At 42.1% G+C, this 17,504-nt stretch overlaps 1 protein-coding gene across 2 annotated transcripts; it reads left to right on the top strand.

Moving 5' to 3' along the window:
- The first annotated feature begins 5,568 nt into the window (after positions 1-5,568).
- Positions 5,569-16,190, top strand: tbx20 (T-box transcription factor 20). Of its 2 annotated transcripts, none has more exons than XM_040166362.2 (8): positions 5,569-6,056; positions 6,927-7,164; positions 8,175-8,339; positions 9,232-9,340; positions 10,819-10,977; positions 11,363-11,439; positions 13,171-13,283; positions 13,615-16,190. In XM_040166362.2, the coding sequence occupies exons 1-8, from the start codon at positions 5,927-5,929 to the stop codon at positions 13,941-13,943; spliced, it is 1,320 nt and encodes a 439-aa protein (XP_040022296.2). In that variant the 5' UTR covers positions 5,569-5,926; the 3' UTR covers positions 13,944-16,190. The 2 variants fall into 2 exon arrangements, with proteins under 2 accessions (XP_040022296.2, XP_040022295.2); XM_040166361.2 differs by having other exon boundaries at positions 5,584-6,056; positions 13,168-13,283; positions 13,615-14,842.
- Positions 16,191-17,504: the final 1,314 nt, after the last annotated feature.

Here is a 17,504-nt window from a genome sequence, read left to right as displayed (position 1 = left end):
GTGTCTGTGTGTGCGTGTGTGTTGGGGAAGGGGGGGTGGTGCATTGTGGAGGGGGGTTCTCTGCAGCAGGTGAACAAGAGTCCACTCGGGTGAAGACATGCTTCTGATCAAAGCTCCGTCAGGTCAGTGAATGTGTGATCGGAGATGATCTGTTTCTGAAACAGAAAGATAACAACTGCTTCTCCGCATGAATGTTGCTCCACTAGAATGTATCGACGCTGCAGTTGAAGCCATCGACAATAAGAAGCTCAGTATTGCACCTTCAGCATTTAGGTCGTTTACGTTGAGGTGTATTTCAGGGTGTGACCAGGACAGTCAAGTTACAACATCTGTGTTAGCCGTACATGATCCTGCATTATGGACCTATTGACCTACGGACTATTTATCTGGGTCTTTACACACCGTTCTTTCTAAATTCTCCTCTTAACAAAAACTCACTTTCTTTCCTTTACCATTTTACTCAGTATTTTTCCTTACTTTGCTGTAAAATAAGCATGCTCATTTAAAATCTATTCCGTGTACAGGGACAGAAAAGGAATATCTTTCTTAAACTTGACTCGGTAAAACATCTCTTACCAAAATGTTGCTCCTCACATTCCGTGCATTCTTGCACAAAAACCTGCAGCACGTGCCAATGCCCGGTTGTTACATGCACACGGTCTTTTCAAAATAAACACAAGAATCTCTCTTTGGTTTTTGCAAAAAAACGACATAAAAAGATTGTTGTTTGGGTAAAAATAACTTCGTACCCGGCTGGAAGCTGTCAGTTTGTCTGAACGTAGTGATGAGTAGATATTGAGATATTTCTCGACATATGTGAACGACAGACGGACATTTCCTCTGCAGACCTTAGCCTGCTAGTGTGGCTAAATGCTGGCTCTAGGGAGCGGATCTTATACCTGTCGCCGTAAATCTCTCGGTGGCGGCCCTCTGTGACCCCCGTCGGCCCTCTGGGCGAACGCTGTCATGTAATATGCACAAGCATCCGCGATAATGGGGATTTACATTTGACCAAAACAAACCTATGCACATATATTAAATGTGTTCCTGTAGGCAAATAGTCGCCCCTGCTGCCTGCTCTATAATCGGGTAAAAAATCGTCAGGGAGGTGAAGGGGTCGGGTCACAACAACAGCCATTTCATTACTGTGGCTCAAATGTCCCAGGATGCAATTCAATCACGGGGCGATTATTTTTCCCCAGATTCCACTCTGCGGGGAATTGGCTGTCGTTTGTTGCTGACCTTTTCGCGCCGCGGCCATTTATCCCCAGGAATAATTGTTCAGAGGGTTTGGCCGTCATATCCCTGAGTGCTGCAGCTCGTGGGCCGTCGGCGTGGTGAGCCGCCGCCGATCCTGTTATCTGATGCTCGGGGAAAAACAAAATACTGATGTGCAGCACACACGTGAATACAGGTCCGCCGTCGGGAGGGCTTTTATCCTCTCAGATTAAAAACAGAGCAGTGAAAGGGATCGTTTTAGTCGTTTCCAACGGGGAATCTGTATTTCTGGATTTGTTCTTAAATGCAATTTTCAGGTTTTTAACACAAGCATAGAGTTATTAAAAAGTAAATACATTTAACACTGAAAAATGTGTCTTAAAAAAATCACTTTTAATGAGCTGTGCATAGAGGCCTTTTCCTTTTAAAAGTAGAATATTAAAGAAGATTTAATATCTAATTGCATATTTTGTTTAATGAATAGAGAAGCGTTGCTTGTATGTTTCGAGACTGTTAGATTTTTGATGTTGATATTCTTTGTGTACAGCAGTGTAACCTTTGTGTATCGAAGTCTCTGATTGTTCTTTGTATTTTGGGAAATACCATTTTAATCTATGATTTTAACGAATGTTTGAAACTGACCCCTCTTCAAAAGTACACTAACATTTGTTTTTAACTATGTGCTATTGATTGTATTTTTTTCTTTCTCACAAAAAATATGATGAGTTAAAATATGATATATTATATAAATAGAAAATATATAAAGAAATGAACGTGCATATATACTGTATATGTGTGTGTGTGTCTAAAGGAGAGTAAGATGTTGTTTTAAACTGTGGTTGATTTTGAAATATAAGAAGGTTTGCACATTTTATATCATAAAAGGCCTAAAGAAAAAAGGAAAATAGTCCACATTACCAAACATCCACACGTCTAAGTCAGCTGGCTGTGAACCATCAATAACTATTCAACCACCAGAATAAAGGACTATGGCTTCTTTGATTTCCTTGTTTGATCTGTGACTCATCGTGTATTCAGCTGAGAAAGACGCCCACATAAACCGCCATCTGTTTTCCTTCAGCTCTCTCCGGGCCGGCTGTTCCTTTAAGGCTGCACTGGTCCCTCAAAGTGTGAATAATATTCAGTAAGGAGTAACGCTTAAGTGGGAAAGCTTTTAGCACATTATCCACTGGCAATTGCAAGCGTAATCTAATTTGCCCGCGCAGGTCTCTTATTAAATATCTGCTGCAGCTGGATTTGCATTCAGGAGTCTCCTAATGGGTTTAGCTGCTCCGCAGATCTCTGAGCCTCCATCTCCAGAGGAGAGGGAGAGTGACATTGAGGACGAGAGGTGATCTCTCTGTCTCCACACACACACACGCACACACACATACACTCACACACACACACACACTCACACACACACTTAAGCCTTTAGAAAACTCCCAAGTCAGCGTTTTGGAAACACGATGCCTTCAGGTTCTCTTTGGAAATATTCATTTCTGTCTTCAATACATCATTTTTAAACTAGTTGTATTTGTTTACAATTTACAGGAGCAGGACGCAGTGTATGTTGTTGGTCACTGTATTAATATTGTAACGTCATGTTTGCATTTTTCAAAAGCTTACTTTACAGTTTGATGTTTTGTAGTACTTCTACTTTTTTTGTCTTTCTATCTTCGTTGGAACCTTGTGTAAATAGAACGGCTTGAAACACTACAGAACTGAGACCCCGTCGACAGAAAGAAGTGGACGAAGTCACTGTGATGTCGGCAAATGATGAACGGACGACCATTTTCGATTCTCAAGTTTGACGTTTGTTTCTGTCGACACAGAAATACTCTAAATGCTGAATGAAACAGTTTTAAGGGACCCCTTTGTTCAATTACACTTAGATCCAGCAAAAACACACAATGTGAAAATCTGTTAGACCACCACAGACAACTTAAAACATTCCCTGCAATACGGTCTATTTAACTTTAAATGGACCATAATTAAATAAATGAACATCCTGCTGTATTGAGGAAGACTTGGAAATAGAAATTGAGACCATAAACTCATGTTTGCAAGGTTTACTGAGGAAATAAAAAGGGAGAAGTCGAGTCATTTTCTCATAGACTTCTATGGAACCAGAGTGGTCGCCCCCTGCTGTTCAGTAGAGAGAATGCAGACTGAAGGAACTTTGTCACAGCCCCACTCATCAGACACAGACGTTTCCACCTGAGTAGTACTTTAATGAAATAAAATGTATAAATCAAATCTCAACCTTTGGCTGCCAATTTCATCATTTTGCGACAGGCTGACAGTTCCTTTCGACATTTCAGTTATCAGTTCCGTTGGGTGCCGTTGCAGAAACGTGCCGATTAACCTTTGACAACGTGACAATTAAAGACTCGCTTTATTTATGAGATCGGATTCAGTTCCCAGTACGTTAAAAGGGAAAGAAATTTGAAAAAAGTTGTACGATCCGGCCTGAAAGATTCTTCTTTGATACGAAACTGAACAGCAGACCTGTCTGCTGTCACCACTAAACAAACAACGACCCCACAGTTATGCCTCATACAAATAATGTGCATTTCCTGTTTTCACGTGAGACCCACGTGTGTGTGTGTGTGTGTGTGTGTGTGTGTGTGTGTGTGTGTTAAAGATTAGGGGCTCACTGGTGTGTGTCACAGAACGGATTAACCCAAGACTGCTGCTCCTGCACTCAATAAGGTGTGTGTGTGTGTGTGTGTGTGTGTGTGTGTGTGTGTGTGTGTGTGTGTGTGTGTGTGTGTGTGTGTGTGTGTGTGTGTGTGTGTGTAAAGGCATTTCTCACAGTTGCTGAGGGTCTCTCACACACCTCAGACCACTTAATAAGGGCACGAAAGCAGAATCTTTGGTTCTATTTTCACTCTACACATTTATTTTCAACCACATTGAAGACTGAGAAACCTAACGTCCATCCGACTTATGGGTTGAAAGATTGAAAGATAATAATTTAGAAACCATATGTTTCTGTGAACCCTCACAAAAGTACAGGCCTGCGAAATCCTTAAGATGACCTTTTTGTTGCTGACATGAGGAGATTGTCGGTGTTTTGTAGTTTATTGCGTTTAAAAAAAGATCCTGCACATACTCTCCGTCACATACACTCACTTCATTATTGATATTTCTGTCCTCAGACCCTCGTCAGGCAAAGTAAACATACATAACAATCAGAGGGGCCCGGCGGGGGCCTTATTGATTTTACGTTATTATCAGGGTAGTTTTCTGAAATTTGTTGACATAACAAAACACAACACGGATTACGTCAGACGTTGTGAATAAATTGACGCGGTGCAATTAATTCATTCGCTCCCTTTTACGTTCCGAGCTTATTGACACAAGAACAATGAGGCCTTTAATCTCACCTATTTTCTATAATTTGGTAAATTTGCATTCTTTTCAAATGGAAGCAATGACGACCATGTTTTGTTGATGTATTTGAATTAAAATACCAGCTCATTGTCCTGCATCACAATGAGCTCAGTATTAATAACCCGAGTGAGAAGAATATTTTTATTTCCCTTTGTTACAGACCTGTGACGCTGCGCTCCAGTGGTACAACATGTTGGCTCAAGTTCCCCTGAGATCCTGAGACCTGCTTTGCTCATGATTTGATTCGGGAAATTTAAAGCAGAAATGAGCACGCTGCATTTTTTTACACAATGTTGAAAGTAGAAAAGGATAAAAGCTCATTTAGGAATATGTTGGATTGCATTGTGCCGTTAAAAAACTGGGCAGGAGGTGATATTCTGTTTGTGACACATATTATGGCAAAGTAACTAAGAGCGGTTGATTGGCGATCAATATCTTTCAGACACTCGGGTTGGACTCACGTTCTTTTTATTTTTCAAAACAAAGCTCTGAATATTTCCACATTATTTTTTTGTTTTTGATGCTACAGGACGGAGAAAAGTCAAGCTTTTCATCGATACCTTTCTGCTGCCGTTAATGATCAAATAGCACGTCTCTGGCTCCCGGTGTGATCTCCTGTGAGCTCCGGGGCCCCTCCAAGGGCCCGCGAGAGGGGTACACACAGTAAAATAAAGTTTGTATTTCCCTCCTGTATATTGTGCAATGGGTGCAAAGTTCCCTCACCCCATGTTTATCCCGTCCTACTGTCATCACCACACTATAGACAGCATGAGGTCATATCTTTGGCATGAAAAAAAAGGCCCCTGACAGCTCCGGGGTTGTTGTTGGGGGTTTTTTTGTGGGGGGTGGGGGGGGGGGTAATTGGCTGCTCACTATCAGGACTGCTGTGGGACAGTGGAGGAGCGTGACGTGGAGGCGCAGGCAGCGATTGGAGGGCGCACCGGGGACTATAAGGGGAGGGAGGATCGGAGCAGGCTGGCGCACATCTGACACCGCAGGGACGCGCAGAAGTCAGTGGAGTTCAGTCCACCTCCGACGTCCTCCACCATGCAGCCGGCGACACGCACGACGCGCCTGTGACGAGTGTTCGCAAAGAGGGGGAGAGTTTATCCGCAACAGCGAGCGGACTGCGCGCAGAGAGACAGATCAAGGACGAACTCGTGCCCGCGTTTTCTCTTCACCCTTTTTCGCCTTATTCTTCTACGTGGAGTTGAGCATTTCTGTTGGATTTTTTTATTTTATTTCATTTTTTTGTATTTAAAAGGGGGATTATTTTTTGTTGTTGGTCGAAGCCTTTTTTGCCACCGACATGGAGTACACGTCCTCCCCGAAACCGCAGCTCTCCTCCCGGGCAAACGCTTTCTCCATAGCCGCGCTGATGTCCAGTGGGAAGCCCAACAAGGAGAAGGAGACGGAGGAGAACACCATCAAGCCCCTTGGTAAGGATGGAAAATGTGTAATATTAATAATAAAGAAAACTGGATTTAGCTCAACTGGGTTGTGAGACTGCAGCTGTTAAAGTTGTTACAAGCAAAAACAAAAAAAAAAAAACCCTGACGAATAACAGAGACGAAACACAACCTGCAGCTGCAGGGAAAATACAATAGGCAAAAGTTAAATGCATTGTCAATAATCCACAAGTGTAAATACACACGGAAAAATAAATAAAGAAATTAATTAGGACAAACTGTCAGTGGTGAAAAACACCAGCGGCCAGGATTCCTAATGTAGCACCTGCAAATAAATATAAATATGTAGCCTAAATAAGGTGACTGATCCCCATAATCCCACAAACAAATATACAAATAACTGTGATTGTTTGAAAGTTAAACTATTTAATAAATATACAATAAAACACGAGGTGTAAAAGTTGAGGATGTGGCCGAAGAGCTCAGTTGACCGAGCCTGAATATTATTTTATTTTCTGCTAAAAAATAAACTTATGTGTTATTTGAATCCGGCATGTGTTGTAGAAATCCACCCGGCGTGGTTGCTGCATCAAATATAGTTATTATTATAATTTATTTTTTTAAGAAGAATAACACACTTTTAGAACAGTCAGTTCATTTATTTGTATTTGTTACATAAAATCCCCCCCTAACAATAAACAAACGAAAAATTCAGGGTTCAAATATTATTAATCACTCATCATTTGACGTATGGAACAGTGTGGATAATAACAATAATGAGAATAACAGAGGGAAATATTCAAATGAAGACTACAGACACTCCCGTCACCAGCATGTATTTCTAATTTCATGTCAATCAGTCTCATATCTGTTGATTTCTGCGTTTGCTTCAACAAACAGAACAATTTGTGGAGAAGTCCTCCTGCAACCAGCAGTCTCTGGCTGACCTGTCCTCCTTGGACGGGCACGGGGACTTCAGCGGGGGCGCGCCCGCGGTGTGCACGGAGCCGCTCATCCCCACCAATCCCGGGATTCCGAGCGAGGAGATGGCGAAGATCTCGTGCAGTTTGGAGACCAAAGAGCTGTGGGACAAATTTCACGAGCTCGGAACCGAGATGATCATCACCAAGTCCGGAAGGTAAACGGCTTCATTTCATGTATTTCGTTCTAATTATTCACATGATTCCCACTCCCATACAATATTATTTAAAAAGTAAATAATAAGAATAATAATAGTAATGCTCTAATGCATAATACTGATGCATAACATTCTTAAGTAGATAAATCTGATTATTTGATGCCAATTTAAGAATATCGAGTGATAAGAGGCCTTTTATGACAAAGATGCCTATAAATATATTTCGTTAGAGGATGATTGTTGTCCTGATGTGGCGTTCAGGGTCACCGCCTCGTTTTCAGTCTGCAGCTCTCAGGGGGTTTTCCTCAGACGCACCTGACCTGAAGAGTTTAGTCTCGTTGTTTGATGGATACGCGTCTTAATCTGAGGTTTCGTTGACCTTAAAATCCGGCGGACAAAAGAGCACGCTAAAGGTTACAAGCATATTACGGACACGCACGCGTCCACCACGGCGGGATGTACACATTAATAATAACAAATAATTATTTGATCATAATCTGAAGTGAAAGCATCAAGCAAAGACTCAGATGAGTCACTATAAATACCATATTTCTGCACGAAGTGGCCTACGTGTGAATGGAGGATACGGAAGCAGAGTGGCGCCTATCAAGGACAATGAGGTCATGCAGCTTAAGCAACCTGGGAAGAATTTATTAAATAAAGAATTATGAAAGGTATTTCGATCATTTGAGTCATTTTAGACATCAATTTGGCTAAGCGATAAAAAATAATCATTTAGTAATCATTTCTTTTTTAAATTTAAATTGTTTTCGTTTTCCCTTCGTCGGAAGTATTCAGTCAAATAAAATGGACAAATAACTGTAGAAAAGAAATGTATTGACTCTTCTGTATTTGTCAGATCAGTCTCCCCTGAGATGGAGGAGATATATGGTGGTGGGGGCGGGAGAGGGATGGGGGGGGGGGGGGCATACTTATTGGATAATAAAAATGCATACCAACATTTACGATAATAATACAATCCCTAACATCACGTGTCACGGCGTCATCAGGAGGATGTTCCCCACCATCCGGGTCTCTTTCTCCGGGGTGGACCAAGACTCCAAGTACATCGTGTTGATGGACATCGTCCCGGTGGACAACAAACGGTACCGGTACGCGTACCACCGTTCCTCCTGGCTGGTGGCCGGCAAGGCCGACCCTCCCCTTCCCGCAAGGTACCCCCCCTCCCCACACACACACATACACACCGTCAGTGAGCCTCCTTATTCATCCACATCGAGAGGCCGCCATGGCCGGAATAAAGACACGTTTCGTCTTTCTATAAGAAGCAAATATGGAAAAAAAAATATCAACAGATATATTTGTAAACATGAAAGCAAAGTAAATACATTATTATCAAAGCTTTGTTGATAATAAGAAACGTTGATAAGAAACGAAACGGTCTCGCCCCGTGAAAGTGGAATACTTTTGTATTTTCTGTTAAAAAATGTTCCTAAAAATGAACATCGTCAACCTCGTGGAGAGCTGCGCGAGGCCACGCGCCGTAATGGAGACCGATGCAATAATGAAATCCTGCCCAGGAAGCATCTGGGAACAGTCACGTGATGCTGATTTATGTCACGGAGATGTCGGTTCCGTGCAATAAAACTGCTTTAGCATCAGTCCCTGTTCAGGCAGCGACCACAGGCCGTGTCCTTGGTGGTGTTTTTCTTCTGAAAATCTAAGGGCGCGGCGACGACGTTTTCCCTCTCAAATTAAAAAGCCTGATTTCAGCAATCTGTGCTAATATTTAAGCACGTGCAGCAAAAAAGCAAATAAGTGGCCTATCTTTGGTGAGTTGTTTTAATAATCCCCATCCGTGTTGCTCTTTTGTTCCCAATACAATTATTTAATTTCATATTAAGTGTATTTAGTTTTTTCCTTGTCAGGGTTTCCAATGTTTAAACACCCTTAAAAAAAACCTTAAAAAACGAAAAGTAACGAATGCTTCACAACATCAGGCAACGACCAAAGCCTCTTTGGTAATATGCAACAGTTATTGCGCTGATTGGTTGTTGGGCGCCTCTCAGCCAATCACAGCTCAGCATGTGATCCGCTGTCCTTCAGGTTGTACGTCCATCCGGACTCCCCGTTCACCGGAGAGCAGCTCGTCAAGCAGATGGTTTCCTTCGAGAAGGTCAAACTGACCAACAACGAGCTGGACCAACACGGACACGTGAGCGCTCGTTTCCTTTATTCCTCTTTTGTTCCAAAAAATATATAATATTATTCTATGTTATCAGGAGGCGATTGCTAATACAGGTACTATGTGTGTGTGTGTGTCTGTGTGTGTTTTTTTTCTTCTGGTAAAAAGGTTCAAGTGTGGATTTGTGATTTATTATAGTTAACAAGTTGTAGTCTAGTTTTGGATATCAACCAAAAATGCAGGTTTAAACATGTCAAAAGTTGATTCGCCAGTAAGTGAGCCATATAAAATTCCCAAAACAAAGCTTTGTCTCTTGATAGGTTTAAAGACCTGTGTGACATTTTAATTACTCCCCGGACAAGAGCAAAGAGCTTCTTTTAATCCTCCTTTCACCGGAGGAACCATGCCAAGCAACCTAAGAAACATCCAACGTTCAACCAGTATTACGCCACACAGACAGGGAAACAAGGGGAGCATTATTTTGAAGGGTGTGTTTTTGTCTGTGTTTTTGTGTGTGTGTGTGTGTGTCTGTGTTTTTGTGTGTGTGTCACACTTTGGTTGCAGTCCGAAAATAGGTCCTGACATTTTACATGAAACAAATGAGTACATTAAATAAAACAAATGTTGTATACTACAGTATAAGCCTTTTTTTATTATTGATAATCAGTAGTATCAGTATTTTCAAAAAACAGTTGTAGCAGTTTTTATAAATATTTTATGAGGTTAAATCGTAATAAAATAAAAAATAGTAATGTTTTCTTTATACCTCCCAAAAAGAGATATTTTAAATGGCAAGAAGGAGGGTTTTTTGCTGCTAAACTAACGGAATTAATTAAAAAAAACTCCATTTCCCATAATTTGATAACTTGAGTTAATTTCTTAGGTTGATTGTATTTTTATCACACAGCTTCTGTTTGTTATTAATTTACATAAGCTATTCTTCAAAAATTTCTGCTGTTGCAGTTTAATTTCAATATTTATTCATAGATGTTTTACTTTTCATTATATTCCCTTTATTTAGTTCATTTATTGACAATATTTTAATGTATTTATGAAATACAAAATAGCAGGAATAAAATGATAAAGGTCTTGAACATGTTTCTAAATAAATCAGAAAACCTGCCTCAACGTGAAGTCTCTATGCGCTGTCCCTCATATCACTTGGTCTTCATCAGCAGATTGTTGATTGATTCCTAAATGTAGAAATCGACCTTTTGTTGGAGGACTTTAAGTCTAGTTTGCCAACATGTCTAATCAATGCAAAAAGGAGACTGCACTTTAATTATTTTTGTAGACTTTAGGAAAATAGAATGTTGATTATTTTTTCATTACTTTTTAATAATTTAGCCCATAAAACATCATATAGAGAAAAAAACTCCTCCATAATGAGGCGAGGTCTCCCAATGACTGAAGTATTTCACGGTGGCGTCCGTGTGTTGGCGGCCCCTGGCAGGGCGGCGGTTGAACCGTTGATGGTCGTTGATTGGGGCTCTGCTTGTCCTCTGCAGATCATCCTAAACTCCATGCACAAGTACCAGCCGCGGGTCCACATCATCAAGAAGAAGGAGCACACCGCCTCGCTGCTCAACCTCAAGTCCGAGGAGTTCCGCACCTTCGTGTTTGTGGAGACGGTCTTCACCGCCGTCACGGCCTATCAGAACCAGCTGGTGAGGGAAACATTTCTTTCTTCTGGATCAACTGCCAAATGTTGGATTTCAGACACATTTTATAAATTAAAAAAAGTGGCGCCAGCTCCATTTTGATCGTTTTATTCAACCGATTGGAAGTCCAGACAGATATGAAGGCATCTACTAAACCTTCAATACCGAACGGCAGCTGTAATATCGGCCATAGGACAGTTTTTATTGGAGATGGTCAGATACATATTTAAGTTACATATAAGAGGTATCCGAGGGGCAGATCTCAGGGTAAAGTAGTTATTAGGAGCAAAAGTCCTGCATTTAAGTAATAGTATTCGTATGAAAAGGCAGTTAAAGATTATTATTAACAAGGAGACACTCGCACATCAACACTTCTCTCCGCTGTTCCCAGATCACCAAACTGAAGATCGACAGCAACCCGTTCGCCAAAGGTTTCAGGGACTCGTCTCGGCTGACGGACATGGAGAGGTACAGGGGCTTCTGGGTCCTGCACTGAGTGTGTGTCTGTGTGTGAAGCTTGTGTGTTTGTTTGTCTCTTGTGATGATTTCATGTCACGCGCTCCATCACCTGTCCTTGCTATCGTTTATTTATTGTTTTCCTTCTCACATTGTTCATCTTTCTGCTCCTGTTTTGCTTCTCTTCTCTTCTCTTCTCGTCTTCTCGCCGTCCAATCATTCGCAGTCGTCCCTTCCGCCTTGTTGTCCTTTCTCTTTAATTCTTCCTTTCTAGTATAGTCTTCATTGTTTGTCATTTTCTCTCTTTCCTCCCCCTCACCTTCTTTCGTTATTTTCTCATCCACCGCGTCTTCTCATTTCCATCTTCTCTCAGTCGTTCCCGATGTCTTTCTTTCAGTCTTGTCTCCTCTTCCTGCCTTCTCTTCTGGTTTTCTGTCCTTTCCTCAGCTCTCCCCAAAGTCTTCTATTTCTCTTCAATTCAATCATTCCTGTCTTTCTTTTGGTCTTTTTTACTCCTTTTCTCTGCAGTTTTCTTTCATACCTTTATTGTATCTTTCTATCGTTCCCCCTCACTCTAATTGTGTAGGTGTGTGTATGTATTATGTATTGTGCCATAGTTGACATGAAACGGATGCCACACACACACACACACACAGATACAAATCCCCATCTAAAGGATTTTTATGGACGCTGCCAAAACACACACTTCTCGTAATTCCTGATTCCGGCACTACGGCCAAAATCAGCTGACAAAATCAAACCATCTGCCCATTTCCCTCGATCAAACATCCCAAACCAGAGATGACCAAATCCGAGCCAGACCCCCCCCCCCCCCCCCCTCTCTGTCTTTCTCTTTTTGAGGGCTGTGAATTAGACCTGATCAATTGATCTTCGGGGAGCTGCAGAAATCACATTAGGCTGGAGTCGGCCACTGCACTAAAACACAATATAATTCAATTGGCTGCTGTGACTGATTGAAACCAGCATGGCTCACTAACCCCCCCCACACACACCCACACCCACACACACGCACTCTCTCCCTCCCTCACTCCTTGCTTGCCTCCCTCCTGCTCTGCCGTGCATTGTGGGAGTTTGCTGTGGCCTCTGTGCCGAAGAGGCCCGGTGCTGATAAAAACACACACATTTGTACTCCTCTGCTGACAGATATTGCACTTTCCTAACCTAATTGGAGGGGCGGGGCTGCGTAATGTGGACGCATGGCTCGCATGATGCAGACCACTTGCCTGTCCACCCACTCACACACACACACACACACACACACAAATGCTCACTACCTCCCCAACAATTTGTGTCACTGTCTTTGAGAAGTGCGATCTGACAAGACTCAAATGAGCCAATGCACTTTGTGGGATGTGAACACACACACACACACACACACACATACACAGAGAATACTACATGCACAGTCTGCACAAACAGAATGTTCAGAAATGTCAGAAAAATATTACGTAAATGCAAAGAAATCTGCAGCTTGCTCACACTGAAAGTCTGTGACCCCAGTTTGCGACACTGTTGTATAAAACACAATTTTAAAGAATAAATAAGAATGTAAAAGCATAAACTCCATGATCGGTGAAAGGAAAACAGTTTCAATTCAATTCAGTTTTCTAAATTAATTGAAATTGTATTTGCGTGATCACAATTTGACAAATTAAAATTTGAAAAACTAACGTGGAAAAAAAGAGATTTATTTTGGGGCTCTCTCTTGAACTTTTGCTGCAGGGAAAGTGTTGAGAATCTGATCCACAAGCACTCGTACGCCCGGTCGCCGATCCGAACCTACGCCGGCGACGAGGAGAACCTGGGCGAGGACGGACTCGGCGGACACACCCGAGGTGAGAGGCCTTCACATCCGCCCCGGATCTCCTTAGCACCCACACAGGGTCGAAGCGGGTGGGGGTCCTATGACCAGAGCAGCATAAGAACTTGTTGTCAACAAATCCCCATAATATAGAACAAAAGGAACATTCTGTCCTGTCCATTGCTAAATATTGGACTCAGTTCCAGGTCCGCCTGAGTGCAAATCTTTAAATACTGGCTGCAAATAAGTGTAAAAGACACACAGCAGTTTTTGTGCATCTGTGCACCTTTTTTCTGGACGCTGTATTCGGCAAAAAGGGGTATGTAGGACCCTCGTTTCATACATCTGTACCATGTCTCCTGCAGGCTCCGCCTTCAGCGCCTCAGACAACCTCTCCCTGAGCTCCTGGGTCACCACCACTTCGGGCTTCTCGGGCTTCCAGCACCCGCAGTCCCTTTCGGCCATGGGCGCCGGCGCCGGCTCCCTGCCCCACCCCATCCAAGGCTCCCTGCCCCCCTACAGCCGGCTGGGCATGCCGCTGACGCCCACCGCCCTGGCCGGAAGCATGCAGGGCAGCGGGCCGTCCTTCCCCTCCTTCCACATGCCCCGCTACCACCACTACTTCCAGCAGGGGCCCTACGCCGCCATCCAGGGACTGCGGCACTCCTCCACGGTCATGACGCCCTTCGTATGACTGCGTCCCGGGGAGGAGAGGGACGACCTTCTCTCCGACCCCCAAGCCGGTGCAGCCAGTTGCTTCTCCACTCCGGCTCATCCCTCCTCATCCTGTTTGTATCGCCCCCCCTGGTCTCTGTAAATAGTTCACCTGCAGGCGAAGAGAACACTTCAGCGGCATTGTACAAACTCCTGCAACCTCAAAACAAACTGTTCCAAACGACACGAGGAGCAGGTTTGGTCTCGTCCCCCCTGAGGAACAGAAAGTGGAGGCTCAATTTAAACTCGTTTGAAACGATATTTAGAAGAACCCTGTAAAAGGTGTCAAAGTCCCGGCAGGGACGCCACCGAGGCTTTAAAGAGGCCGGGTTGCCGTCTGACCCTTTAACATTTTCGGAGAGACAATTGTGATGCTACAGTGTTGGCTTGGTACAAGTATGTGAACCGTCTGTGACTTTCTTCCGTTTTATTGAAAGCCAGCTCGTGTGTGCAAATCAAACTTCACTCTCATGGTAAAATGCATTGTACAAAGATGGAATTGCAAAATGTATTCATAGGAAAATTCTTATTGCGCAAAAAGAAAAAAAGAAGAAATCATAGGACGCATGCTGACAGCAGTAGACAAACACGCTGGGTAAACTTTATATGGAATAATATGTGACGATTGAGTTCTGAGAATCTGTGCATCCTCTGACGGTCCGGTCACACCAGCATGTAAAAACGCTTAAAAAAAACAATTAATTTCAAAGCAAACTGTGGATAACCCAACAAATATTTCTCCTCAGGATGCACTTTGGTAATTCTGACCCACTAGATGTAGACTGTGGATGGAAGCCTCATTTCAGCTCTTGTTCTCCTCCCCATCCCATATCTTTGCCATGCTAGCTAGTTTAGCTTTAGTTTAAAAAAAAAAGAAAATCATGTGGGACTGTTTATGTCCAACTTCTCTTCGGAGAACTTTGCTAATCTCCCCCTTTGGTCCTACAGCGACCTGCTCGGTAATCATGGCCGATGAGTTTCTGAACGGACAGTTAAAACACCTGCTGGCTTGGAGAGCTTTTCGTATGAATTCCTGATAAAAAAAAGGCCTCGCGAGATTCAAACCGCGCGGCAGAGAGGAAATAAACTGAAAACAATTTCATCCACCAAACCGGTCCTGTTTTCTGAACTCATTCGTTCATCGATCTATCCCCACTGGTAGGATCAAGCGTTCCTCTCTGGCCGCGTGACTTCATCTGTTTTGCTGCAAATGGGCCTCAGCACGTGTGGAGAAACATGGCGGCCTTTTTAAGCCGGTCAGCCTATCAGCAGGTGTTAGCGGGCTGATCCATGGCGGCGTGTCGACAGGGCGTCCGCACCTGGAAGTAATGCCTAGAAGAAGAGGAAGAGGAAAGAGGAGGCTGGGAGCTGCCGAACTCCGCTTAGTGTGTCTGTGCAGCTCCCCCGGAGGCGAGGACGGAGTCATTTATTTGAATGATATATGAAGAAATGCGTGATACGGTTACTGCTGTTGTTTTGGAACACACTTCATCATGAAGATACATTTCCAATCCAGCAGCTCAGAGTGCAAATTGCCGTCAGTCAGGTGTCTGTAACCGAGTTCTAAGAACTAGACTCAGACTGAAACTGATGTGGAGAAATTCCAAAAATATGTTAAAGGTTATTTAAATACTTTCTTTATGCAGTTTGTTGTGCATATGTAAAAGTTATTTGGGGGGCGGCAACAACTTAACAATTATGTTTGCTTTTTAATTGTTTTTAAATTCCTCATCCTCAAGGGATCCTCATCAAATATATTGTTCATCAATTGGCCGATTGTTCAATCCATTTATTTTTTTTTATAGCAAGAACGAGCCCGTCTAAAGCAGTGAAATAGGTGCACATGTTGTGGTCCGAGCCCGTGCATGTTGTGCATTTAACCTGTTTATTGAATCAATCAATCAAAGTATCTTGTCATTTTTCTCTTTGCTTTGGAAATGAGGATTGTATAAGTTCATAAGATCAGAATGTTATCAGAATGTTGATTTTCATCAGTGTCAAAGTAAAACTCTTTCCCCTTTTGAACCGCACGTAGAGTCCTTAAAAAAATCCCTTTTTTAAACAAGACGTTTGTTTTTGTACGACGTAATACGAACGGGATTGTTGTTTTGATGAATTTTAAGTGCAATATATTTATTTTGCTCTCTGGAAATAATGTGTAATGTACTATGCCACATTTAAAAAATGTTATTTGTAAACCTTGAGAAATATATATCACCACCCAAAAGTCTTTGAGTTCTTTCTTTTTTTTAACTGACTTGACGGACTTTCTTTCTCTCAGTGAATCAGATTGTTAGAAATACATTTGAATTGGAAAGTAATTTCCAAATAGCTTTTGCTATTTTAGTTGCTATAGATATTTCCTTTTTTCCAGGTAAGTATTAATAAAGACGATACCTAGTAATAAGTTCAGTATCACTAGGTAGGACAAAAAACACCGCAGAAAGGATTCTAAATGAACTTGGTCATAACATGAACAATCATAACGTGTCCTGCAGCACCACCTAGTGGTCGGCTCTTGAATGGCAGCTGGTATCAATTCACGAGTCAAACATTGAGAAATTTTTAACCCGTCACATTCGCAAATATATCAACCTGAAAGCGATGCACTTTGAGTATGAATATGAACTGTTTGTATACTTAATAGAGAATTATAATCTATTTGGAAAACCTTCAGAATTGCAGAGAACGTGCAGACAGCAGATCAGTTGAAAGATTCAGATCAGCATCAATATTTCATTATCTTTAATGAAATGATTTATTTTTTCCCATTACGACAAAAAAAACCCTTATTTTTACAAAATAATTTAAGATAAGATTTTTCTAACATGCAACCACATCCAGATGTGTTCCTTAGCAGAGTGTGTGCGCATGCGTGCGTGTGTGTGTGTGTGTGGCCATTTCTAAATTGTGTCCAATCAGATTCATTTACCCCAGGTGGACTCCAGTCAAGGTCCACAAACATCTCACCGATGATCCAGAGGAGAGCAGAGCTCTGGGGTGACCTCAGAGGAATATTTCCATCTGGGTTCTCTTGCTGTCGGTAGTGATGGAAGTTATTCTTCTTCATGTTTTAATTACATATCATTTAAAAGTACAAAGATGTAAACTTTTAAACCTGCGTGTAAGATCCTTTATTATCTGCAAATCAAGAAAAGATCAAACATCTGGCAATTATTTACTGGTTTAGAAATGTTACATGATGCAAACAATGCTGTCCTCATTTTGAGATCAGAACATTATTATTTTTAAATATGTTACTTATAAATATTTCTGTATAAGACTCGTCTGAAACAGATTACTGCTTCCCATGATGCATCATGGGTCACCGTCCCCCCTCGTCCATCTTCAAAACAATCAGCAAAAACAGTACAAACAGAAAACTTCTACTCCCCTTGTTGTCAGACAGCTTTTGTTCATTTTCAAATGTGTAACTTTCCTGTTGATAGAAAGTCTTCATCTGCAAATCTGCTCCTTTAATGTGTTTATACAATTCTCCTACTTGTTAAGTGAAATAAACTATTTAAAAGCCTCTTTGATC

The sequence above is a fragment of the Gasterosteus aculeatus genome, chromosome 20 (assembly GCF_964276395.1).
Source record: "Gasterosteus aculeatus chromosome 20, fGasAcu3.hap1.1, whole genome shotgun sequence".
In the NCBI taxonomy this organism is placed as follows: domain Eukaryota; kingdom Metazoa; phylum Chordata; class Actinopteri; order Perciformes; family Gasterosteidae; genus Gasterosteus; species Gasterosteus aculeatus.
This window is presented reverse-complemented; position numbering and strand designations above follow the sequence as displayed.

Bases quoted from the DNA above. Each gene is read 5' to 3' on its own strand.
- tbx20 (XM_040166361.2), top strand. From the start codon at position 5,927: ATGGAGTACACGTCCTCCCCGAAACCGCAGCTCTCCTCCCGGGCAAAC. The intron at 7,165-8,174 runs GTAAACGGCTTC...CGGCGTCATCAG, and splicing joins ATCATCACCAAGTCCGGAAG to GAGGATGTTCCCCACCATCC. The intron at 9,341-10,818 runs GTGAGCGCTCGT...TGTCCTCTGCAG, and splicing joins AGCTGGACCAACACGGACAC to ATCATCCTAAACTCCATGCA.